The 26542-nt window shown below is 40.4% G+C and overlaps 2 protein-coding genes across 2 annotated transcripts in view; one reads left to right on the top strand and one right to left on the bottom strand.

Annotated features, from left to right (window-relative positions):
• Positions 1–1927: 1927 nt before the first annotated feature.
• LOC113514915 (zinc finger protein 91-like) lies at positions 1928–19590 on the bottom strand. Its single transcript, XM_052894155.1, has 9 exons — positions 18828–19590; positions 18418–18552; positions 15394–15635; positions 14094–14213; positions 13508–13608; positions 10868–11175; positions 10660–10793; positions 7028–7105; positions 1928–5885 (listed from the first exon to the last, which is right to left on the bottom strand). The coding sequence occupies exons 1-9, from the start codon at positions 19409–19411 to the stop codon at positions 5797–5799; spliced, it is 1791 nt and encodes a 596-aa protein (XP_052750115.1). The 5' UTR covers positions 19412–19590; the 3' UTR covers positions 1928–5796.
• A 1378-nt stretch (positions 19591–20968) lies between these two features.
• LOC116413665 (protocadherin-16) overlaps positions 20969–26542 on the top strand; it is a 60996-nt gene continuing 55422 nt past the window's right edge. Inside the window, exon 1 of the mRNA XM_052894153.1 lies at positions 20969–21194. The gene's annotated coding sequence lies outside the window, so the exon portion shown is untranslated. The remainder of the gene's footprint in view (positions 21195–26542) is intronic.

Here is a 26542-nt window from a genome sequence, read left to right as displayed (position 1 = left end):
ATATAGTAATGTAAATAAACAAAAATTTTTGCCAAACACTAGTCTGCTATGAATTGAGAAAAATAGCAACTGATGGTGTATCTTTCGTCGTCTTTTTACTAATTATATTTGCATAAGAAGAAAGGAGACAACCATATGAGTTACAGTTTTTATTTTATCATTCCTTCTATGTAATTCCTTGTTTTTAGATAATGATGATAAACGCAAGATAAACGGCCACTGTAGTCTATGGATGCCTGCAACACTGTGTGTATGGAGGGGGGGGGGACCTCGCGGTCCGCCCTGCAAACTATTGTGGTGACACTCAAGTGTATTCATTACAATGGGCTAACTGACATGCCTTTCCATTTTCACCGGTCATCCGTCACTGGTGCCCAGCCAGGGTATACCGTTAGCGTAGGCGGGATCACCATTCCATTATCACGCATTATCAAAATATTGAAAATATAGAATATACAATTTAAATATGGAATGAGTCATTTGGCGTTGCTATCTCATTCTATCCCACGGACTCGCTAGCGATGTCGATTCCATTGAAGAATTCGCTTGCCACTTGTCTAGAGGGCCTGATGTGACTTTGCCACACTTTAACCACTACCGAAGTAAAAAATAATAAAAAATAACGGATTTAAGGCTTGTTATTTTTCAAATTAAGAAACGTTTAATAAAAAAACAATGTATTTATTTAATTATAATACAAGTAACTGTTAATATCGACCGTTTATAAAATTAAACACAATTCAGTCGAGTCTAGTTGGGCGAGAAACAAAGAGTTTACAATCATACTTACCTACTGTTACGTGATAAAGTACATGTAGTACATCGTTAACATGTCAATAAGTATAAAAATACATATTTGTATATAACTTACACTCTTCTAAATGGATAATAAAATTGTAAATTATAATAATTTCATGGAAACACATTCAAATATTTAGAAAACACCTAGACAATTAATTCATATGGCAAATTAGAATAGAATTATAACAGTAAATAGTACAGCATAATTTGGATAAGACGTTTTTGTTTGGTTGCCAGTGGTTTTAGTTACAGTGTGCCAATTGTGCAATAGTAGTCAATAGACATAAAGATATAATTAAAAAAAAAACTTTTATATATTTACGGCTTAGATTATATAGACAGAGTGTGTCCATACAATTGCTCCAAAAAGCGGGTCAACTTTTCCATACAATTTTGCGTGATAAATAGTTATAAGTGATTCCTTTATAACTTTTACATTTATTTTGTCTTATAATTTCTGTTTTAATGCGTAAGCACTTATTTATTAAAAAACACGTCAAGATGCATTGTATATAGAACACTCATAAAAAAATGAGTCGGCTAATTTGACAATTAGCTGACAAAAAGTTAACCCGTTTTTAAAGCTCGATGCTCTATCTATATAAATTAAGATTTACGGTATTTATAATAGAACGTATATCTATTTAACAAGCACAGCGCAACCGCTGTTAATTATAAAAAAAAAAAAGTTACAATATATAGTCACCTCTATGGAAAATTTACGAATCTGCAGTTATGTCAAATTTGACATTTATTTAGAATTCTACATTTTGCGTCATACTACTTATTGTGGCTTATTTCCAAATATCTATCTCGAACGGTTGAAGAAATCGAGTACCTCGAGTCTCCATATTTTTGTGATATACCCAAAGTAAACTTACTTAGCATATTTTTATAGTATTTTCTATAATAAACACTTTAATTTGAAAATTTCAATAATTATTTTATCAATTTTTCAATCCAAATTTAGTTATTTTACATGAATGATTGCTATAACGTTGTTATTTAAACTGAAGTTCTCTCCAAAACACGTGATTTGTACCTTGGTATATTTACGAAAGTGGCACTTTCGTTAGTTTGCCAGATATTAAAATAAATGATTTTCTTTGGCAACTTACGAAACTGCCACTTTCGTAGATTTGCTGTTGTATAACTCAGTACCTAGGAACTCTCATGTATGAAGGTGCAAAGTAATGAATATGCATTTATTTTTGATACTTGTAATATAATAATAATTAATTAAGCACATTTAATAAAAAACAGGATTTTAAAACTAAAATGTTAGCATGATCTTTTACAGCAGTCTTCTGTCACAAGTCATTTGCATTCTAATGTTTCAAAACGTTCCCCTGTAAAGTGTCTTTTTCAGTTTCGTAAGTTTACCATAAAGGTGACGATATGGCAATACCATTTTCGATTAGTAATCGCTAAATGGGTTACATGCAATTTTCCTTGACAAATAGTGCCAATTCATACATTAAAATTGTTCAAATATTTTTTATAAAATTTTAGTATTTGCGTCATTTTATTATCTTTATTTTCCCATGTGTTCTTGGCATAGAACAGGCTACGTCTTCCTTTCCTGCAGGTGTCATAAGCGACTAAGGGAGGGTAAGGGATGGGCAGCAGCATCGCTCTTCAAACATCTCCAAAACCTAACAGCGGTTGCCAATCCGCCTGCCAAGCATGGCAACTACTGGCAAAACCCCTTCAAGGGGGAGGCTTGTTCAGTAGTCGATTCTCTTTATTAACTAGTAAATAAAATAAATAAAATGGACGAATGAAATCCTCCATATGCATTTTTTTTTATTATATATAAATAAAATGAATGAATGAGCATGTTTAGGTTTAACATCAGTTTAAACAAGACTTTATATTGCAATAAAATTGTTTTGCAATCAACGCTCATATGTTTACCAAATACTCGAGTGCTTCTCATTGGAAATTAGGAAATTATCAAATCTAACGGTGCTGTTAATATTTACATAGCATTATATATACTTATATTTATAATAAAATTACATTTATTCAATAAAAATATTAAAATAAAAATAATTGTAAATAATATTGTTCTTCGTAAATGGCATTGCACAATATTAAAGTAAGATTCCTCGCGTTGCGACTTCATACAATTCACCATACACATGTATGAAAAGTGTCATATGAATTAATTTATTAAAAAATAATTGTCGAGCGACTGTACATTACAGTCATTCAACTAAAGTCTATGTACAATTTACACGCTATAAGAAAATCAAGCATAGCCTACAATTTCATTACAATGTTTAAAAAATTATGACAATAACCATGGGAATAGTTTTTACTAAAAACTCATAAAGTGCCATATTTATTCCTGGCGTCTCTCTTTTCAATATTTACAATGAGTCATTGAGTTTTAAAAAGCCCACTTTACACGTGTCATGAATACGATTAATTATCTATGAAACCGTACTTGTATGTCAATATTAAACTCTAGGAACAAGGAGTTGCATAGAAGGAATGATAAAATAAAAACTGTAACTCATATGGTTGTCTCCTTTCTTCTTATGCAAATATAATTAGTAAAAAGAGGACGAAAGATACACCATCAGTTGCTATTTTTCTCAATTCATAGCAGGCTAGTGTATAGGAAATGTTTGATATGTCAAATATTTGTCTATGACAAATTTTACATTACTAGATTATATATTTGACACAGTTTATGTAGAAAGTATGCAAGCAGGTTGCATCTGAATTTGATAGGGTTATACGGCCGTGTAACATTTTCTTTACACTAGCCTGCTATGAATTGAGAAAAATAGCAACTGATGGTGTATCTTTCGTCCTCTTTTTACTAATTATATTTGCATAAGAAGAAAGGAAACAACCATATGATTTACAGTTGTTTTTATCATTCCTTCTATGTAATTCCTTGTTCTTAGATTACACATGTCGTATAAAGTGTCCATCTTCCTTCCTGATTGGACTGTAACGGGTGTAGCTTACATTCGATGTAGACATACGTCAGATTTGACATTTCACAATAATAACAAAACTTTATTCAAAACAATTCTTAAACAGAGAAAAAATATTGTAAATAATGATATTGTAAAAAAAATTATAAACGAATTATGTTCTGAATAAGAATCACTATGACTTGTTTAATCTTTGAACCGCCCCAGTTCCAGTGTCAAATATTTTCGTATCTGTTCTATTTATTTGAACCTGTGTTCGTACGTTAGTGTTCCTATTTATTCAGCTGTCCCCTTCATTAACACAGTAAATATAATAAAATAGATACAGAAAATGAAAGTTTTTATTTTCAAAGAGAAAAAAAAAATTAAAGTACAGTAAAAGTTGCAGATTTGAGTCAAGTGAGGGCGTAATGACTGCTACAAAAGCCAAGCAGTCAAAAGATTAAGTTTCATTAGATCTTATACCTCAAAATAGAGTATTGAGTGTCAAATTCAATCATCTTTTTTCAAATAGACTTGTTTCCAAGCACGTTTAAATTGTATTTTTTTTTACGAACGCTGTATTCGGAAAGTTGGTATCTGTTGTGAAGAGCCCGCGAGAAACTCAACAGTTACTCTTTTAAATCTCTGTTAACATTATGTGTATTTATTTAAATACACTATGTCTAATATTACATGGTTGGTAAAAAGTCGTGCAAGATCTAGCAACACCATGCACATTTGTGATTAAAGCAATCGCTTAGTGTGTGCAGCCAATGATTTTATGTTTTTGACATGCAATTTCTCGTATTAAGTGACGGATCTACTCGTGTTAAGTTAGCTAGTTAACAGCGGTAAGCAGTCGCACGTTGTTCACACCGGTCTTTTGATGTAACCAACTACAAATGTCTAATCTAATAGGCTTTGTTCAATAAGAGTTTTTAATGACAGTTTAAAACTTATTAAAAGACAGATCCAAAATATCCTTCGGTATCTTATTATATAATTTATTAACATTTAATGTTCAGACCCATAAAAGACCTATTGAGTCAAATATATTTTTTTATTGTTCAACATATATTTTTTTAAACCAAGCCCATCATTTTCAGTGTTGCAAGTAATTCGATTAAAATTTTCCCAAATCAGGTGGATTTTTCTAATTTAAGTAGGTTTGTTCTCTTTAGGTTTATAATAATTTCTTTTCATATATGTGGGATTGGATGTTTCTAGAAGGTGTGTGAAAGGAACAGTAATGAGAGTAAAGATGATGTGTGAAAGAGATGCATGATACAAGTATGATTGGTCGACGAAGGAATTGGAACAAGATGGCGTTAGGATTCGCATCCTGTAAAAGAGCTGTGGAGCAAATAAATTTATAAAACATTGAATATAGTCTGATTTTCCGCCCACGACTTCCCACATATAATATAAATAAATATATTATGTGCTGTGCATACTGTATAATATACGAGTACACATATTATGTAAAATGATAAGCACTTTCCATTTTGACAAGGAATACATAAATTTACTGTCAAAAATCAATCACAGTAATCGGTAAAGACAAATAACATTGTGAAATATAGTTTCGTTTGCCCTAATTTTTAAATATAAATGTGACAATTTTGTATTGCTTTCTTTAACTTAATCTTACAATATTAAACATATATAGTCTATCTCTTACTTACTAAATAATAACTGTTACGATTACTTTACGATATTCCTATTCATGTACACAATTAATAGAAAAATTGGCTTATTTTTGTAATGCATTTGTATATTCCAAAGGCAACCTTTCACTAGATGGAGCCGCTATCTTAAATGCATTGCAGGGAGGGAGTGGATGGTAGGAGATTCAGGACAGTTTCTTATGGAAGTTTACGAAGGACTATGTTCAACATGGGCCAATTAACGGCAAAATATGATGGCGTCGATGATGAAACTCCACGTGGAGGTATATGATCTGCGTTTTAGGAGATACAAATAATAGTAACCGGTTTATTTCGCCGCATAGTGGCGGCGCGGCAGCAGCGGGCGGCGGGCGGCGGGCGGCGGGCGGCGGTCAGTGCGGGAAGTCGCCGCGCAGGTTGAACTCCGCGTAGGCGGCCGACCACGTGCTGCCCGCCGACACCGACGTCGACGACGACGCCGCTGCAACACGCCACGGGGCCACATGTCACATTTATACTATCATATTTATTGTACTCAACTATTATGTACTAGTAAATCTCTTCGATTAAGATAAAACATCGACAGTTAATAACGTGTCAACATTTAGTCACACAATTTGATTTTTTTAAATCAAAAAGGCCATTTTTTCTGTGTTGCTACTTGCAATATAACATATTGTAAAAAAAATCCCAGAACTAATTTTTTTTAAACGAATGTGATGCTATATCTTTATATTTATAAGTTTACTATTGTAATCTTTTGAAGGAAACAATAAAGAGTATCTATCTATCTATTTCTTCAGTTATTATATAAATATACATATGTATTTTATTTATTCTTTATTGCACAATAAAATTTTGTGCAAATGGCGAGCTTAAAGCCATATGGCATTCTCTACCAGCTAACCATTGGGTAAAAACAGAAAGCGTATGAAGGGCAGATGTGGTGAAAAATATGTGACAATTGTAGTAACACATTAAGGCAATACACAATATAAATATAATATACACATAAGAAATGCACATATAATACATAAACATTACTTTTAATATATATGGATAAACTAATACATATGAAATATATACACACACACACACACACACACACACACACACACACACACACATATATATATATATATATATATATATATATATATATATATATATATACATAAATAAAAACAACGAAAAGCATTATAAGATATAATAACTATTGAGTAACCTGTGACTAGAGCTGGTTTTGTTGACTCAACAAATAATTAAAAAGTCTTCTTTTAAAAATATCTTTACTTGATGCTCTGCGTAGATCTACAGGGGTTTTATTCCAAAGGCTGATAGCGGTGACAGTAAAAGAATTGGACATAAATCCGGAATGATGTGACGGGGTGATGAGGAGGAGATTATGAGACGACCGAAGATTAAGGGTATGGGAGTCTTTGAGGTACTGAAATCTATCTTTCAAATAAGTAGGAGAGGAAGGATCATATGTTCGTATCGATTACGTTTGTCCATCAATGCCTCAGTTGCTGACCGCTGCAGTAATGTACTATAGTCATCAATTCAATTTGTTTGTTATTACAAGTTAGTTTAAAACTGTCGTCAAATTATTGTAATACATACTTAGCTGGGCGAGTAACTTCTGTGATGCGACAGGTGTGTCGCGGGACTCCGGGCTGCGTATGTCCTTTGAGTCGCCATCTGTAAATATTACAATTAGAATGTTTTTTATTTGCTCTTACAAAGGTAAATTTTAATAGAAATAAATAAAGAAAAAATTATAACGATCGTATTTTAGGAATTTACTACTATAACTTAGATATTATTACTGGATTAATTTTGATACAAGTTTTTAAGTTTCTTATACCTTCAGTAGCTTTTTCATAGTGTTGCACGGTGAACAGTGTGCGTCCGTGCGGGCGGTGTACCTGCGGCAGTGTTCAGTGTGCAGTGTGCAGTGTGCGTCCGTGCGGGCGGTGTACCTGCGGCAATGTTCAGTGTGCAGTGTTCAGTGTGCAGTGTGCGTCCGTGCGGGCGGTGTACCTGCGGCAGTGTTCAGTGTGCAGTGTGCAGTGTGCGTCCGTGCGGGCGGTGTACCTGCGGCAGTGTTCAGTGTGCAGTGTGCGACCGTGCGGGCGGTGTACCTGCGGCAGTGTTCAGTGTGCAGTGTGCAGTGTGCGTCCGTGCGGGCGGTGTACCTGCGGCAATGTTCAGTGTGCAGTGTGCGTCCGTGCGGGCGGTGTACCTGCGGCAGTGTTCAGTGTGCAGTGTGCAGTGTGCGGGGCTGTACCTGCGGCGGCGGGCGGCGGGCGCGCCGCCTGCGCCTGTGCCTTGAGCAGCTTGCTCATGGTGTTGCGCGGCCTGCAGTGTGCAGTGTGCAGTGTGCAGTGTGCAGTGTGCGGGGCTGTACCTGCGGCGGCGGGCGGCGGGCGCGCGGCCTGCGCCTGTGCCTTGAGCAGCTTGCTCATGGTGTTGCGCGGCCTGCAGTGTGCAGTGTGCAGTGTGCAGTGTGCAGTGTGCGGGGCTGTACCTGCGGCGGCGGGCGGCGGGCGCGCGGCCTGCGCCTGTGCCTTGAGCAGCTTGCTCATGGTGTTGCGCGGCCTGCAGTGTGCAGTGTGCAGTGTGCAGTGTGCAGTGTGCGGGGCTGTACCTGCGGCGGCGGGCGGCGGGCGCGCGGCCTGCGCCTGTGCCTTGAGCAGCTTGCTCATGGTGTTGCGCGGCCTGCAGTGTGCAGTGTGCAGTGTGCAGTGTGCAGTGTGCGGGGCTGTACCTGCGGCGGCGGGCGGCGGGCGCGCGGCCTTCGCCTGTGCCTTGAGCAGCTTGCTCATGGTGTTGCGCGGCCTGCAGTGTGCAGTGTGCAGTGTGCAGTGTGCAGTGTGCGGGGCTGTACCTGCGGCGGCGGGCGGCGGGCGCGCGGCCTGCGCCTGTGCCTTGAGCAGCTTGCTCATGGTGTTGCGCGGCCTGCAGTGTGCAGTGTGCAGTGTGCAGTGTGCAGTGTGCGGGGCTGTACCTGCGGCGGCGGGCGGCGGGCGCGCGGCCTGCGCCTGTGCCTTGAGCAGCTTGCTCATGGTGTTGCGCGGCCTGCAGTGTGCAGTGTGCAGTGTGCAGTGTGCGGGGCTGTACCTGCGGCGGCGGGCGGCGGGCGCGCGGCCTGCGCCTGTGCCTTGAGCAGCTTGCTCATGGTGTTGCGCGGCCTGCAGTGTGCAGTGTGCAGTGTGCAGTGTGCGGGGCTGTACCTGCGGCGGCGGGCGGCGGGCGCGCGGCCTGCGCCTGTGCCTTGAGCAGCTTGCTCATGGTGTTGCGCGGCCTGCAGTGTGCAGTGTGCAGTGTGCAGTGTGCAGTGTGCGGGGCTGTACCTGCGGCGGCGGGCGGCGGGCGCGCGGCCTGCGCCTGTGCCTTGAGCAGCTTGCTCATGGTGTTGCGCGGCCTGCAGTGTGCAGTGTGCAGTGTGCAGTGTGCGGGGCTGTACCTGCGGCGGCGGGCGGCGGGCGCGCGGCCTGCGCCTGTGCCTTGAGCAGCTTGCTCATGGTGTTGCGCGGCCTGCAGTGTGCAGTGTGCAGTGTGCAGTGTGCAGTGTGCGGGGCTGTACCTGCGGCGGCGGGCGGCGGGCGCGCGGCCTGCGCCTGTGCCTTGAGCAGCTTGCTCATGGTGTTGCGCGGCCTGCAGTGTGCAGTGTGCAGTGTGCAGTGTGCAGTGTGCGGGGCTGTACCTGCGGCGGCGGGCGGCGGGCGCGCGGCCTGCGCCTGTGCCTTGAGCAGCTTGCTCATGGTGTTGCGCGGCCTGCAGTGTGCAGTGTGCAGTGTGCAGTGTGCAGTGTGCGGGGCTGTACCTGCGGCGGCGGGCGGCGGGCGCGCGGCCTGCGCCTGTGCCTTGAGCAGCTTGCTCATGGTGTTGCGCGGCCTGCAGTGTGCAGTGTGCAGTGTGCAGTGTGCAGTGTGCGGGGCTGTACCTGCGGCGGCGGGCGGCGGGCGCGCGGCCTGCGCCTGTGCCTTGAGCAGCTTGCTCATGGTGTTGCGCGGCCTGCAGTGTGCAGTGTGCAGTGTGCAGTGTGCAGTGTGCGGGGCTGTACCTGCGGCGGCGGGCGGCGGGCGCGCGGCCTGCGCCTGTGCCTTGAGCAGCTTGCTCATGGTGTTGCGCGGCCTGCAGTGTGCAGTGTGCAGTGTGCAGTGTGCAGTGTGCGGGGCTGTACCTGCGGCGGCGGGCGGCGGGCGCGCGGCCTGCGCCTGTGCCTTGAGCAGCTTGCTCATGGTGTTGCGCGGCCTGCAGTGTGCAGTGTGCAGTGTGCAGTGTGCGGGGCTGTACCTGCGGCGGCGGGCGGCGGGCGCGCGGCCTGCGCCTGTGCCTTGAGCAGCTTGCTCATGGTGTTGCGCGGCCTGCAGTGTGCAGTGTGCAGTGTGCAGTGTGCAGTGTGCGGGGCTGTACCTGCGGCGGCGGGCGGCGGGCGCGCGGCCTGCGCCTGTGCCTTGAGCAGCTTGCTCATGGTGTTGCGCGGCCTGCAGTGTGCAGTGTGCAGTGTGCAGTGTGCGGGGCTGTACCTGCGGCGGCGGGCGGCGGGCGCGCGGCCTGCGCCTGTGCCTTGAGCAGCTTGCTCATGGTGTTGCGCGGCCTGCAGTGTGCAGTGTGCAGTGTGCAGTGTGCAGTGTGCGGGGCTGTACCTGCGGCGGCGGGCGGCGGGCGCGCGGCCTGCGCCTGTGCCTTGAGCAGCTTGCTCATGGTGTTGCGCGGCCTGCAGTGTGCAGTGTGCAGTGTGCAGTGTGCAGTGTGCGGGGCTGTACCTGCGGCGGCGGGCGGCGGGCGCGCGGCCTGCGCCTGTGCCTTGAGCAGCTTGCTCATGGTGTTGCGCGGCCTGCAGTGTGCAGTGTGCAGTGTGCAGTGTGCAGTGTGCGGGGCTGTACCTGCGGCGGCGGGCGGCGGGCGCGCGGCCTGCGCCTGTGCCTTGAGCAGCTTGCTCATGGTGTTGCGCGGCCTGCAGTGTGCAGTGTGCAGTGTGCAGTGTGCAGTGTGCGGGGCTGTACCTGCGGCGGCGGGCGGCGGGCGCGCGGCCTGCGCCTGTGCCTTGAGCAGCTTGCTCATGGTGTTGCGCGGCCTGCAGTGTGCAGTGTGCAGTGTGCAGTGTGCAGTGTGCGGGGCTGTACCTGCGGCGGCGGGCGGCGGGCGCGCGGCCTGCGCCTGTGCCTTGAGCAGCTTGCTCATGGTGTTGCGCGGCCTGCAGTGTGCAGTGTGCAGTGTGCAGTGTGCAGTGTGCGGGGCTGTACCTGCGGCGGCGGGCGGCGGGCGCGCGGCCTGCGCCTGTGCCTTGAGCAGCTTGCTCATGGTGTTGCGCGGCGTGGGCGGCGGCCGCTCGAGCGCGCGCCCGTGCACCACGGACGTGTGCCGCTCCAGCATGTACCTGCGCACGCGAGGCGGCCAGTGAGTTCGCTACGAGTACGGCGTATAGTCGCGGCGGGCAGCGACTGTACGCACCTGCGCTCGAAGCGGTCGGGGCAGAAGCCGCAGCGGAAGAGGCGGCGGCGCGGCAGCGGCGGCGGCGGCGCGGCGTCGTGGCTGCGCAGGTGCGCCACCAGGTTGTAGCGCTCGGAGAAGCGCTTGCCGCACAGCGCGCACTCGTGCCGCTTCTCTCCCGAGTGCACGCGCTTGTGCCGCTTGAGGTGCGAGCGCGTCATCAGCGCCAGCCCGCACACGTCGCACGCGTGCGGCTTCACGCCCGAGTGCGACAGCTTGTGCATCTTGAACGACGACGTGTGGATGAACGACTTGCCGCACAGGTCGCACTGCCGACAACGCAACCACCTGCCGTCACTGTATCCTCTCATATATATTTGATTCGACGGACACTATTCCCGCTTCCCTTCAATTGTTCGCTAATCCTATTAATACGGTTGGTCATTTTATGTAGCACCAACGTTGTCTAGACGTAAATTAAGCAGACCTTGTACTAAATACGTAAAGCTAACTTGCACCCCACCCAAAAAGAAGCAGCTGAAGCGGCCAGCCATTCAGGCCCCCTCTACAGGCCGCGGGAGAGAGGACACGAACCAAGGTCCAACGTTCTGCTCCGGCGATCAGGGCGGCTAGCCGCCGTTCGCCAAAGGGCTGGAGTAACGACCGCGGGGGCGGTCCCACCCCAATCAACATGGCCCTGGTAAGTCGCGCGCGTATCCCCGCGCGCTTCCCATTGAAGAGTAGGCGGGCGCTTAACATCAGGTGCCTGCTCCATATTTGAGTTGGGGCCCACAAGCCGGTGCGGGCCAACGCTGTTGGGGCTCGGTAGATTTCGAAAGGGAACCCGGGTCCCCAACACTTTGGCGCGGCGAGGGATGCCGTGGTGGTTTTAGCCGGTAGGAGTCCGGCAGTACCCACACGCCTCCCCCGGGGCATATGGGTCTGCATGAGGCATTTCCCCACGATAAAAAAAAAAATACGTAAAGCTGCCTTTTAAGTCGTGTCCTTTGCCAACCTCCCACAATTATTAAAAAAAACTAATGGCATTTTCATCTTTTTGAATTCGAAAACAAAGAAATATTTTCAGATTAAATAGTTTTATTGTATCGTCTATTCAAATGTGACAAGTCGGTTGTAAAAATGGAAGAGATATTTGCGTGCGATAATTTTCTACAACTTTCAAAGGAAAATATCGCGACTTCAGTGCTTTGAGGAGATCACTTCTGTATTTAGTGATGCAGCACCATGTCTTAGGACTGTAGAACGCTGGTATTTAGAATTTAAACACAGGCACTCTAGCCTCAGTGACAAGCCACGTGAAAGTCTTCCAAAAACCGCCATGATGCAAGAGAATATCGAAGCCGTGCGGAAGTTAATCCTCGAAGATCGTCATTTGACACACCATGAAATAGAGGTATCCGTGGGCATTTCACGGACCACTTTCAAAAAAATATTGCACGAAGAACTTGGCGTAAGAAAGTTGATCTCTCGTTGGATACCACATTTGCTTAGCGATGACCAAAAAACAGCCCGTGTTAGTTGGTGTTGCAAAACTGCAGCGATTCAACCGAGGAGAGTTAGAGCATGTTTACGATATGGTTAGTGGTGATGAGTCTTGGATATATGCTTATGATCCAGATTCTAAGCAGCAGTCAACTGTCTGGGTCTTCCAGGATAAGCTAAAACCGACCAAAGTCATAAACTCATGGAGCACTTCGAAAAAAATGATTGCCTCGTTTGTGGCAAAGGGTGGTCACGTCGCCACTATTGTACTAGAAGATTGCAAAACGGTTACCGCTGATTGGTACGAGTATAACACTGTTTGTTTGAAACAAGTCATCACCGAATTTCGAAAAAAACAATTCAAGACGTTGTATGATACTCCACCATGATAATGCAAGTTCGCACACCGCCCGCACAAAGATGTTTTTGAGTACCCAAAATGTTGAAATTTTAGATCATGCGCTTTACAGCCCTAACAATTTTTTTACGTTTCCCACAATTAAGCAAGGTCTTCGTAGTCAACGTTTCAGCTCACCCGAATATGTTGACGCACAGAATTAGGCCCTTTTGACTACCGCCACTTTAGAGTGGAATTAATGTTTTAAAAACTGCGGGTCTACCATGAAATGAAATTCCGAAATTTCGGACTCAATTTCGTGTTTTTGTTTATACCAAAATCGGACCAATAAATGGAGTTTAACATTTCGTTTGTCATATATCCTATCATAAAAGTCCAAAGGAACAATATTTTAACATTTTTAATAATTTCAAACGGCATGTATTATGTAATTTTAACATCAAACTTGTGTTTCGTTTGACTCCGAAATTTCGGAAAACGTTTCATAGTAGGCCCTCTGGTTTGAACGCATGTAAGTGTATTAAATATCACGGAGAATTCTTTGAAGAACAATAAATAGTAATAATCTATTAAATTATTTCAAACGACAAAACCTAAAAGGCAGCCCTCGTATACTGTATGACTAATAATGTGCTGATTCAACCTGTAGACAGAGGAAGGGATTGTTAGTAATGCGGACTGCTAGTCTCATTGCTAACAATATACCCTTGTGAGGTTGAGGAAATTATTTAATACTTCAAAAAACAGGGCACAATAGTATCCACCACCTAGCTGTATCACAAACAACCATGACCACTCACCTGATAGTTTAGTTTTCCTGTGTGAATATTATTATGCCTCTGCAACGCACCTTTAGACGGAAACAGTTTATTGCACTCCTCACACTTCCAATCACTAATACCTGAAATAATAAATTATACAACTCTGAAAAGCCAGAAAGTTTGTAAAAGGAGACTGTATAAAAGTCGTTTGCTTGGGCACCTCTGAACCATTCGTGTTTCTACCGTGAAGCAGTTGTGTTTGCATGGCTGTATATACTGTTTCGCCCATGGTACCTCACATGCATTGCCATTCCTGAGGACTCAGATGTTATTCCTCTGTACCCTATAAATTCACACCATATCCCACCCTTCAAACCGAAATACAGCTATGCAAACACAATTGCTTCACGGTAGAAACATGAATAGGACAAAGGTAACCAAGCAATCGACTTTTGTGCAAAGTCTCCCTCTGCCTTTTGTACCATTATGTATATATTTCAATCTGTATTTATGTTACTGTACTTCACTAGAATTCTCATTGTAAATTTTTGTTTATGGTACAATAAAGAGTTAAATAAATAAACCAGCATGTGAACGAAACATAGTGTCAGAGAGAGAGAGAGACCTTTGTGTAGCGCGATATGTATGTCGCAGGCGCGTTTATGCTTGTAGTGAGCGCCGCACACCTCACAGATGTACGGTGGCTTCGAGCCGTCGTGTTTCTGCTTATGTTGCTTGAGTCGTGCTGCAACAAACGCATCATATATACTACTTGGAAACTTATTTCAAAAAACCAGTATTCCTATTCTATTCTATCATGATAAGGAATAACTGTATAAGTTATGACTTATAAAAGTAGCTGAAGATATTTTTTTTATACAGATTTTCCCTAGAGAGTACAGTAGAAGGTTCTTCAAAAATGGTATATTAAGGTTTCTTCAAAGTTTTTTTTTTAATGGATGATAATGAAACGGTAACCATGCCCGCGCTATCAGTATACACGGACAGGGCACCAGTGAGAGATGATTTGTGAGGATGAAAAGGCAGGTCAGTTAGCCCATCGAGATAATTCCACTAGAATTAACCAGGATGGTTTCCAGGGGGAACCACGTGGAGGTCGACCTGTTAGGGTATATTACTAGCAATGGGGCAGTTAAACCCGATTACTAACAATCCCTTTCCCCCCGGTTTCTTCAAGGTTAGCAACATGCACAAGACACCCCTTGTGTTGCCATAGGCTACAGTAAATATTCGCCATTAGACGGGCTGTATGCTTGTTTGACACCTTCATGGTATATAAAAATAAAATGATGATTTAATCATAACCTCAGCTGTGTTTTTGATATATCATTGGCGGGGCATTAGTGAGGGATGAAACATAAAGATAAAGCAGGCCAGTTGGTTCATTGTGATAAATTTATAAAAATTTATCATGATGGTCTTCAGGAGGAACCAAATGGAGATTGACCTGCCAGAGTATATTGCTAGCAATGGGGCTGCTAGTCCCTTTTACTAACAATCCCTCCCCTCCCTCCCAGTAACACATATTAGGACAGAAGCTGATGAGATTGCAAAAGGTTTCCTTGCAAGGTTTGTACTTAACTGTTAGTGAAAGCTTAAAAGTAACTAGATGAAAAATAATTTCACTTTAATATTATTTTTAAAAGTTTACTACTGATTACTAATATACATAGTTCAGGAATGTATGTGGGAAGATACAGAAGTGGCTAAGAAAGCCAATTTCTATATTTTTAACTATCATGTACTAAATATATAATTCAAAAAGTTAGGGTTCATAAGTATAACAGAAAATAACAACAATGAAGTATTAAATTACTTATTAATTACATCTATAACAAACAGAACCTCATGATAACACCATTGTGTAACAATGTGTAACTAACAACAACAAATGTGTAACTCACCCAAAGAAGAATACTTAGCATCACACTGGTCACACTGGTGCAGAACTTTAGCCTCTTTCTTCTTGGCCTTCGTCTGTGCGGACACACCTTTACTTTTGAGACACCTGCCAACTAACATTTTTCTTTTACTGTGATTGTTTTCATTGCTCGGTTCACTGTCTGGCATAAATGTAGAACTGTCATCATTTTCGTTGAGCTCCTCATATTCAATTTTTAGTATATTCTCTAAACCATTGTGCGATCTGGAAATAACAACATTAACACCAATTGAAATAATTATCAATGTTGTTTTAGTATCATTAATAACTAAGCAGATCAAATAGTTTATTTATTTATTTAGTTTAGTAAGTTGTTATAATAATTTCAGTATAATCGTTTTACAAAGACGAATGATTACATTAAAATAAGATTTATTTATTTTTATTTTATTTATGCAACTTAGAATGGCAAACAAGCTGAAAGCTCACCTGATGGAAAGTGATAACCGTCGCCTATAGACATGAGAAGTACCATGGACATAACAGAGTATACTATTTCACTCATGATACCCCCCATGCGTTGCCATTCCTGAGGACTCAGGTGTTATTCCTCTGTACCCTGTAAATTCACCGTCATATCTCACCCTTCAAACCGAAACACAGCCATGCAAACACAACTGCTTCACGGTAGAAACACAAATTGGACAAAGGTGCCCAAGCAAACGAGTTTTGTACAAAGTCTCCCTGTGGTAAATGGATTACCTAATGATATTTACTTCACTTTAAATAGAAAACCTAAATAATTGAAGAACATAGATGTAGTTACGTATGTGTATGTAACTAATAGCCGTTCAGCAGCTTACATTTAATAATTATAAATATCTATAACCCTTCGTGTGGCAAATTCCCGCAGCGGGACAATAAAAAAATTGCTACTTCTGGCGGGATACATTTTGCACATTTTGGCACATGTGGCAGAGGTTCAATGGGGAAGTTCTTCGTTCTAAAATATGCTTTTTTTAAAAACTGAAATTAAACTGTGTTTTTTTTTTGTATGAAACTTATACACTTATTTATTTAAACTTTAATGCACAGTAAAATTCTATGTACATTTGGCGGTACACCTTGACACCATCTGGTATCAAGGTGTTCTCCATTAATTTATTTTTGAACTTATCATACATTTTGGAATTATGGTAAAATATGCTATAAAATTTTATACAGACATTATGTTTAAGGTGTAAAAATAAAATAACATCCCACGTTAAAAGTAGATATAATGAAATTTTCCCAATTTTCGGTATAAAATCTGGCATAATTAATAAACAACACAATTTTTCGTTTATAATTTCATTTTATTTACAAAAGTATAAAATATTCAAGGACATAGACTGGAAAACATGCATCACTCTATACAATTTTTTATCAATAGAAGGTTTACAAAAATCGGCCCAAGGAGTGGCTCTGCGCTGATCGTATAAAATAGCTCATGTTGCAAGCTCTTTCCAAGTAAATTTTCGTTTAGGGCAGGATTTATCTGGGTTCAGCCATTGCGACGAGCGCTTCCGATTATCGTACAGTATCCATTGTTCATCACAAGTAATGATTCAGTTTAAAATCCCTTTATTATTGTGTCGGTTGAGTAAAGTAACACAGCAGTCGATGCGTGTTTGCAAGTTCGATTCACTCAATTCATGAGGTACCCATCCATTTTTTTACTTTCCCGATTTGCTTCAAGTGGATTATATAATAGTAAGTGATAATACAGTTTTATCACTTACTCCGAAGCCTACAGTTATCTCTGAAGTACTTTGTAATGGATCCCCTTCCACAATTGCCTTTAACTCTTCATTTTCCACTTTAGTCTCCGTCAAACACAAGGTTGGTTCTGAAGGTCATTATTTCCAGAACAAAAACATACCATGCTTTCTTTTGCGACATCAGCGCCGTACACATCATTCTTCCTTCGAGCTGTTTCTGCAACACTGGTGCCATGGTAGAACTCATACTCCTAAGTATACTGATATTTCATGTATTCCATTGTGCTATTTAAATATTTTCGTGCAAAGTGCAAACATATTAATATAAAAAATCTGTATATTTTCTCTCTATATATCTCATACATATTATCTAGTGATCAATTAAAATGGCCGCATCAGTTGGTATTGCCTACCAACCGCCATGTGGCACGCATCCTGCTCTGGACAGCATAGTATGGCATATGATTTATTTCAATATTTTATCAAATGTTGTTAAAATTAAATCAATTTACAACTTAAGTAAATATAGTTACAGTTATTGCATTTTCACTACAATTTAAGCAAATAACGTAAAAAGTAACTAACAATTATGTGTATTACTTACTTATCCATCTTCCTTTGCACTAAATTCTCTTCAAAATATTATAAAACAGTTGAAAAATAGAAAAAACCACAATCGTTTTGAATGAGTTAACACCAATGTGCAAATGAACTCGGAGAATGAAATTTCTATATGAATGAACCTTTTTTTTAGTATACTGACTGTCAGTAGTGTCTTTGTTTAATGATATCACATTGTAGTGTATTTTTTTTCACCAGTGAAGGGTGTTAGATGAGAATGAAAACAGGCCAGTTAGCACATCATGATGAATTCATCAGGTATTTACCATGATAGTTTCCAGGGAGAACCCCGCGGAGGTCGACCTGGTTGGTTATATTGCTAGCAATAGGATTCTCAGTCTCCATTACTAACAATCCCTTCCCCCCCATTGTAGTGTGTTAGAATAGTGTAGAAATAATTTTAGGCACATCAATAATATTGTCTTATAGTGGGCGCAACAGCAGGAATTCACCAGTTAAGCAGAAATGTATAAAATGGCGGCCACCACTTGAAGGGATAAAAAAAAGACTGCCATTCCATTGTCTGCACCAATTAAAATCTTTTTATTAAATTTAATAAAAATCCATTCAGTCATTTAAGCATAATTGTGTATTAAACATTAAAACTTATTTACAAACTCTTCCCATTATACAATATTAGTAAAATAGTTGGGACTATACTATACCCATCTGCATCTTCTTTCTTCATATCTCTAAGGACACTGTTAGATTCCTCCAATGAGTGCACTGCCAGCTTGTGGGCCATAGCTGCCACTGTGCCCCCAGTTGTACCTCTCGCAAAGCACTCTGTACATTCCCAGCTGAAATATTAATATATTGGTATAATCACCTGTTAAATCTATGCAAATGGATTAGGTTTAAATATTACTTTGCCATGTAGTCCCAGCATAGAATAGGCCACCCCTTTCTTTCCTGTGGGTGTCGTAAGAGGTGACTAAGGGAACTTAATAGACCAAGGATGAGCAGCAGCATTCCTCTTAAGACATTACCAAAAATCTAACTGTGGTTGCCAACCTACCTGCCAAGTGTGACAACTACTGCTTACTAACTAAGCTCCAAATATTGAATGAATTACCTTTCATCATTTTGTTTGGTACGTGGTTTGCGTTTAATAATTGAGCCAGATAATTTCTTTTTCCGTTTATCAACTTTCCCATGTCTCTTCTTTTTGGTCATAGACAATGGTTCATCCTCTGAGTCCATATCATCAAAGATATCATATGAATCATCTGGATGTTCTCGTAGGGTTTCATTTTTCACAGTATCTAAGCTAATTGGCTGTACAGAGCTGTCGAACAGTGGATTTTTACTAATAATGGCTTCAAAAGTCTCTTTTAGTTTTACATATTCCAATTCCGCCTGTTCTAATACGTTAATAAGATCTAAACAACTCTTGCATACAAATTTGGTGGAATTTTGGCAGTCCGCTAAAGCGGAATTGGAGAATTTAGATAAAAAATTGTGTAGAGAAATGCCGGATGCAGCCGTGTTCGTGTTAAATATGTCGAAAGTCTCGAGGTTATGCGTCACACATACTATGCACTCGTGTGGTTCAGGCTTCACCGCTACAATTTCTTCCTTCTTTATATCCTCGCGATCCTCCTTTACCTCCAGGTCGGTAGATTTTTTATCAGAGTTCATTGCACTTGACTGGGCCATTATAGTATATTAAAATAACACCCGGCCTCAACTACCAGAGAAAGGCAGGTGTATCATAAAATGTATACAAGAGGAAAGATAAGACATTACATTATATTAAATCTAAGAATACTTTGTAAGATTCTTATTAATTTTACAAAAACAAAATAATAGCTAAATGACAACTTGATGGACTTGTCACTAACATAAACAAAAATATCTATTTGTTTGTCTATGATTTGACATCCAAATTTGACATTCATTGTATAAATTTTATGAACTCCGTAGACAAATAGTATCAGTTATTTTAATATTATCTATTGCAGTTTGCAAGATAGAAACGGCGTCGCTCTAGAGATTGACATTCTGGATTCCATTTAAGAAAAAATAATAACAAAAAGATAATATTACTAATATATTTGCTTTTTATTATAATAATGAAAATACATTAAGTTTAGTTCTGAAATTGCTCAGCAGAGGCACCACTATCGAATATTCATTATCAAGGTATTTGAAATTTTGTTTTAATTTTTACCTTTTATGACTTATTTTAAATATATTTGCAAGATCTGCTGAAATAAATTTATATCATATTTATTTTAGGTATCTTCTATCATTCGGTTCTATCATAAATAACAAACGTAACTAAGAAATTAAAGTTTCTTCTTCCCTTTCGTTTTTGTATTGGATTTTTGTACTAATCTATACTAATATTATTATTTGGGCAGTTCAAATTGTTGACAATCGGCGCCTTACTGTCCAACTCGACCAACTGAAACTGCGTAGAGATGTTGCATCTCTGTGCATCTCCTATCAAATTTATTATGGGGAGTGCTCTGAAGAATTGTTATGTCTTAGCTATTTTCTCTACATAGTCTCCTCTGGAAACAATCGTGGTTAATTCTTCACCAGAGGGAGACATTGTACAAAAGTCGATTGCTTGGGTACCTCTGTCCCATTCGTGTTTCAACCGTGAAGCAGTTGTGTTTGCATGGCTGTGTTTCGGTTTGAAGGGTGGGATATGGCGTGAATTTACAGGGTAATGAGGAATAACACCTGAGTCCTCAGGAATGGCAACGCATGGGAGGTATCATGGGCGAAACAGTATACTCTGTTATATCCATAGTACTGCTCATGTTTATAGGCGACTGTTACCACTTTACATCAGGTGGGCCGTCAGCTTGTTTGCCATTCTAAGTTGTATAAAAAAAAAAACTTGAGAATTACTAATTCGTAATAAACTAACTGACCTGTTTTTATCCTCACATATCATCCTTCACTGGTACTCCTCCAGCGTAAACCGTTTCTACAGGCGGAGTTATTATTCCATTAGATATCATTCAATCAAGAAAGCCCATGATACACCTTTAGCATGGTTTGTTTGAATAAATTGCTGAAGAAAATGCAATACTGCCCCTAAGTTGACCGCTGCGACGTATGTAGGTATAGTCAGGGAATCGGATGAGCGTGCGTGGTGCAGTGGCCCGTAGCGGTCCGTAGCGGCCCCACCCCACGGCCACCCGCTCGCCACTACAGTTCACCTGTGTTCAGCAGACACAGTTAGCAGTTCCCGCCCAAAGCTCGACTCGTCTAGTCACGCACTGACTCCGCGCTTGCTAGTGGAACGCGGTTTACGTTCTCGACTTCGAAAGTACGAAAGAAATTAAATATTCATTATATTTGTGTTGAACAATATTTTATGTGTACATTGACATTGTTCAGTGATTACATTTAAATTTTAGTGAACTGTTCGGATTTTTACTTTAGTGGAGTAAAATTTAAGCTTTTTTTCGTTATAAAACAGGTATGGTGATTCCTTTAAAACATTTTTTTATGGATATTCTATATCTAACTTATCAAAGCTAAAGGCTATGATTTAAAATTTGTTTCACAGCATTATTGTAGGTATTAATTACAATTTCCTATTAACTCTCTTGTGATCGAGAATACCATTAACAGATCGAATGATCCTTAGGACGGTTAGGCTACTCTTCCGTTCTGGTCATCGGTGAGTCACTTAGTTAATTATGGTTTGTTAACAATGTTTTAAAACACCGGAGAAATATTCCAAAATACAATATAGAAATATCTAGAATAAATGCAATTTGAGTCGGGGCAATTTATCATAGCTCACGTCGCTCTAAATACATTAATTTTAAAATTGTAGGTCTAATTCCGTATAATATAATCTCGTAATTGAGTCATTAATCCGTGCACAATAAAATTATAAGTGTGTTTACTTTAAAAAAAATATATAATCTGTTGATATACTTGAAGGAGTTACATATACTAGATACATAACTTGTATTAGGCATACTATGTGATATAATTTAAAAATATCTTAAAAGAAAAACAGCTTCTACAATTGTAACAAAAATTGTATGAAAATAATGTAGAAGTTAATTCCTAACCGTTGTCGAATGCTGAAAAATCTGAAAAAATATACAGTCGAATATAGAACTTTCTTTTTTTTTCAAGTCGATTAAAAATGAGTTTAAAACTGATGAAGATGTCAAGTACTTAATAATATACATACAAAATACCGTTGAATTGAAAATATCCTCTACTCTGAAGTTAAAAACTAGTAATTTTATGCAGGTTTCCTACGTCTCTCATGTTTGTTTGTGAGCAAGTTTAAAATTTATGGATGAACGACGCCCGAGGGCGCAAGCGCATCGCCACTTCCGCCCTCAATTTCACCCTACAAACGGCGTATTCAGTCCCCCTTATAATGTATGTAATGAGACTTGTGGCAATGTTGAAGCTTTACACTTTCTGATTTTGTTTGGTGCACATTTAAATGCTAATGAACGCGTAGATAAGAGATGGTGTACGTAAAACACGGATGTTGCCCATCTAAGTCTGCTCCCTCATATACAATTTATTTATTTATTTATTTAACACTTTATTGCACCAACATAACAGGATTTGTTGAACAATTTTCAATACGTATAGTGTAGTACAAAAGGTGGTCTTATTGCTAAGCAATCTCTTCCAGACAACCTTTGGGTAGAAGGAATTAAAGCATAAATGGGTAGGTGGCGCGTTAAAAAAAAACAGATCTGTAAAAAGTCCAAAAGCTTCTATCTCAATTAGATACATCATAATCGCCAGGGCCAGATAACATATCAGCCCATTTTCTTGTTGCTTGTTCTGAAACTATATCTGTCCCTATCACACTTTTATTTAAACGCTCTGTCTCTGACTGTACAGTACCGGCTATATGGAAATCCGCATTTATCACACCTGTGCATAAAAAAGGCTCCAAAACTGAAATTGAGAATTGTAGACCCATTTCCAAACTATATCATATCTCTAAAACATTTGAGAAATTAGTATATTAACAGCTATACTCTGCTATTAAAGTGTCCTTGAATGATTTTCAGCATGGCTTCTTCAGGGGACGATCCACTCTAAAGTGCACATTGTTGCACAATGCGTGTGTTCACGCACTATACCGGAGCACCGCGGATGCATAACGCGGTGCAACGGGCGGACCCACTTGGTACGCGCCAGTGCATACAGCATTGGTTTGAGGACAACTCGCATGCTTGATATAGGTCATGGTTGTATATCATTGAACATACGTCGACATCTTAATATTTACTCATAATGTTCCGAAGACAAGCTGACAATTCACTTGACGAAAAGTTTAACCGTCGCCTATAGACATGAACATGACCATAGACATCACGAAATACGCTGTGATGTTTGGGGGGAAAGGGATTGTTAGTAATGGAGACTGAGAATCCCATTGCTAGCAATATACCCAACCAGGTCGCGGTTCTCCCTGGAAACTATCATCATTAATTCCAGATGAATTCATCACGATGGGCTAACTGGCCTGTTTTCATCCTCATCAATCACCATTCACTGGTGCCCCGCCAGCGTATCCCGTTAGCGCAGGCGAGGTTTACCATTCCACTTTCATCCTAAAAAAAATACGCTGTGATGCTCATGATAATTCTCGTACATAGCCATTCCTTGTGACGAAGGTTTCCTACAATATGTACGGTAATTTTGCTCCATCTGCTGTCTATTATTGTCCATCAAAGTGGTCGTCCTAAGATTTTTAAATGAAGAAATCCATGTTACGCCTAATTTTCGAAGGTACTTTAACTTGCCTTGGTTCATAAGATATAGTAAGTTGCATTTGTCATTCTAAATTATATAGCCGCTATGATATTTTTCCGCAAAGCTTTTTTTGGCAAATCGTTTAAAAATCAACATCATCATCATCGTTTGATGATAATTATAATATCTAACTGTTCCTTGGAGTCATTACTATGACAGTACAGTAAATGTTGTGATAGAACAGTAAAGCATTACGTGGAACGTAACAGTGGTTCCGAGTGGGTTGATTCGACGACGGCGTAGGTGGCGACGCGGGTATAACACGATTTACGATGCCACGCCATGCGTCCTCACTTCTCAGTGCCTGTTGCCAAGATGAAGTATGTACTTATTACTTATACTGTACTTCATGAGCCATCTTGATTTACCAGAGGGAGTCTTTGTACAAACGTCGATTGCTTGGATACCTCTGTCCCATTCGTGTTTCTACCGTGAAGCAGTTGTGTTTGCATGGCTGTGTTTCGGTTTGAAGGGTGAGATATGGCGTGAATTTACAGGGTACAAAGAAATAACATCTGAGTCCTCAGGAATGACAACGCATGCAGGGTATCATGGGCGAAACAGTATAATCTGTTATGTCCGTGGTACTGCTCATGTCTATAGGCGACGGTTACCACTTTCCGTCAGGTGAGCCGTCAGCTTGTTTGCCATTCTAAGTTGTATAAAAAATAAAAGAAGAATTCTATTGCAGATAATTATGTATTGTACGCGTACCTACTTTAAACTGAAACTCAGCCACGTAAGCTATTGTTTAATGGCAGAAATATAAATGGGATAAAGCTTAGATTATATTTTAAGCCTCAGAATATAATTAATTAAATCAAATAGATAAAAAATCTACGTCGGTATATATACTACAGCGAACTGACATACGGTACTTTAGTAAGGTAGTCAATTTGAAAATTAATATGAAATCCATATTCATTTTAGTAGATAGATAACCTTTATTACCAGTATTAAGAAAATAAAAATTAAAACAACAAACAGAAAAAAAAAACAATTAATGTTGCTGGTAATAGGAGCCGCCTCAGCTGTTGCTATATATGTACAGCTCCTTACTAGTAACTTACCTGTGGCCATTTTGTATTGTCATGGCACACGAACAAATGAAAAATTGTACTTAGCTTTATGTATTTTTTTTTTAATCATTTATGTTATCTCGCTTTTTATGTATATCTATATATGTTGTAATTTTTTTTTGATGTGTGAAAATGGAATGGTAACCCCGCCTGCGCTAGCGGAATACGCTGGCGGAGCACCAGTGAAGGGTGATCGATGAAAATGAAAACAGGCCAGTTAGCCCATCATGATGAATCCATCAGGAATTAACCATGATAGTTTCCAGGGGGAACCGCGTGGAGGTCGACCTGGTTGGGTATATTGCTAACAAACGGGATTCTTAGTCTCCATTACTGACAATCCCTTTTCCCCTATATGTTGTAATTTGTGTGCTGTAAGTAATGCAAATAAATTATCTATCTATCTATCTACCTTCGATTGTAGCTTCTGTTTTTTTTTTTTCTTATGGCGAAAGGTTGCATTTATTGCGTATCCAAAATGTAGACACGTGATACCATATTCTAAAATCGAATATTTATAAAATTTTATTGTTAGAAATATCTGTGTAAATATCTCGTTGGTTATTAGTGCGTTTTATTCGTTTTTTTTTTATACAACTTAGAATGGCAAACAAGCTGACGGCCCACCTGATGGAAAGTGGTAACTGTCACCTATAGACATGAGCAGTACCATGGACATAACAGAGTATACTGTTTCGCTTATTCGTTTTAATACTAGAATAATAACATTATTAATCAATAGAATAAATAATCAGAAGTAATCACTGCGAGTCAGTATTAATTTCCTTGTGAATGAAGCCGCCATTTTTTTATGCTTAATGTACTCTTTAACATATATAAAGCCTTATATATAACAAAATTTGCATTGAAATTGTATCAACGGTTACACTAGAAGACCATAGAGACCCAATGCCCTGCTGTAACACTTCCATTGTCACGGTCGCCCTGTCAACAATAGAAATTATCCTCCATTAAAACACAACAATCTTGTAAGCGATTTTATGATGTCGTGGCTTTATATTGAGTTTGTTGTCATTGCAATAATGAACCTAATTGTTTCTAATAAACACGACGTGTATTAAATATATTTTTGAAAAGACTTCGCAAAGAAAAAGTACTAAATTCGATAGTTTTTTTTGTTTAATATCGTTAAAACCAATTTTGTCAATCCTTTTTGCAATAGAGCTTTTACAAGAGGGAGACTTGGTACAAAAGTCGCCTGCTTGGATACCTCTGTCCCATTCGTGTTTCAAACGTAAAGCAGTTGTGTTTGCATGGCTGTGTTTCGGTTTGAAGGGTGGGATATGGCGTGAACTTACAGGGTACAGAGGAATAATATCTGAGTCTTCAGGAATGGCAACGCATGGGAGGTATTATGGGCGAAACTGTGTACTCTGTTATGTCCATGGCACTGCTCATGTCTATAGGCGACGGTTACCACTTTCCATCAGGTGGGACGTCAGCTTGTTTGCCATTCTAAGTTGTATAAAAAAAAGCTTAGGTATGCCCATATTAATATTGTTCGAAATTTAGTATAATTTTGTCAATTCTGAATCGACTTTATCTATTTGTAACAGCGACATTTATTCCCATCTTCACATATCCACCACTATTCTACTTTACATATCACTCCCAAAGATATTTGTCTCTATCAGATAGGTATGTAAGTATCTAAAGAATTTTAGGTTGAGGTTGAGATACTGGCTGGTCGTAATGCTCAAAACATTTGAATTTCGAATGTTTTAAAAAATATACTTTAATCTACTGATAATTTCTGCTTATAATTTACTATTTTTAAAAATAATAAAAAAAAAGTAAATTCCCGCCTAAAATATTGAATAGATACTAATTGCTAGTTAACTTTTTAATTTTTCATACAGATTAGGGCTTTTTATTCGTTCATTTTCAGTTCTTGTTAAATGTTGTTGCTTGTAAAAAT

This window comes from Galleria mellonella, unplaced genomic scaffold (genome assembly GCF_026898425.1).
Source record: "Galleria mellonella isolate WM207_F2 unplaced genomic scaffold, CSIRO_AGI_GalMel_v1 utg1917, whole genome shotgun sequence".
In the NCBI taxonomy this organism is placed as follows: Eukaryota; Metazoa; Arthropoda; class Insecta; order Lepidoptera; family Pyralidae; genus Galleria; species Galleria mellonella.
This window is presented reverse-complemented; position numbering and strand designations above follow the sequence as displayed.

Coding starts and splice junctions, on each gene's coding strand:
- LOC113514915 (XM_052894155.1), bottom strand. CDS start 19,411: ATGGCCCAGTCAAGTGCAATGAACTCTGATAAAAAATCTACCGACCTG. Junction 10,794..10,867: donor CCCGACCGCTTCGAGCGCAG/GTGCGTACAGTC, acceptor TCGCGTGCGCAG/GTACATGCTGGAGCGGCACA. Junction 5,886..7,027: donor GAAGTTACTCGCCCAGCTAA/GTATGTATTACA, acceptor GGCGTGTTGCAG/CGGCGTCGTCGTCGACGTCG.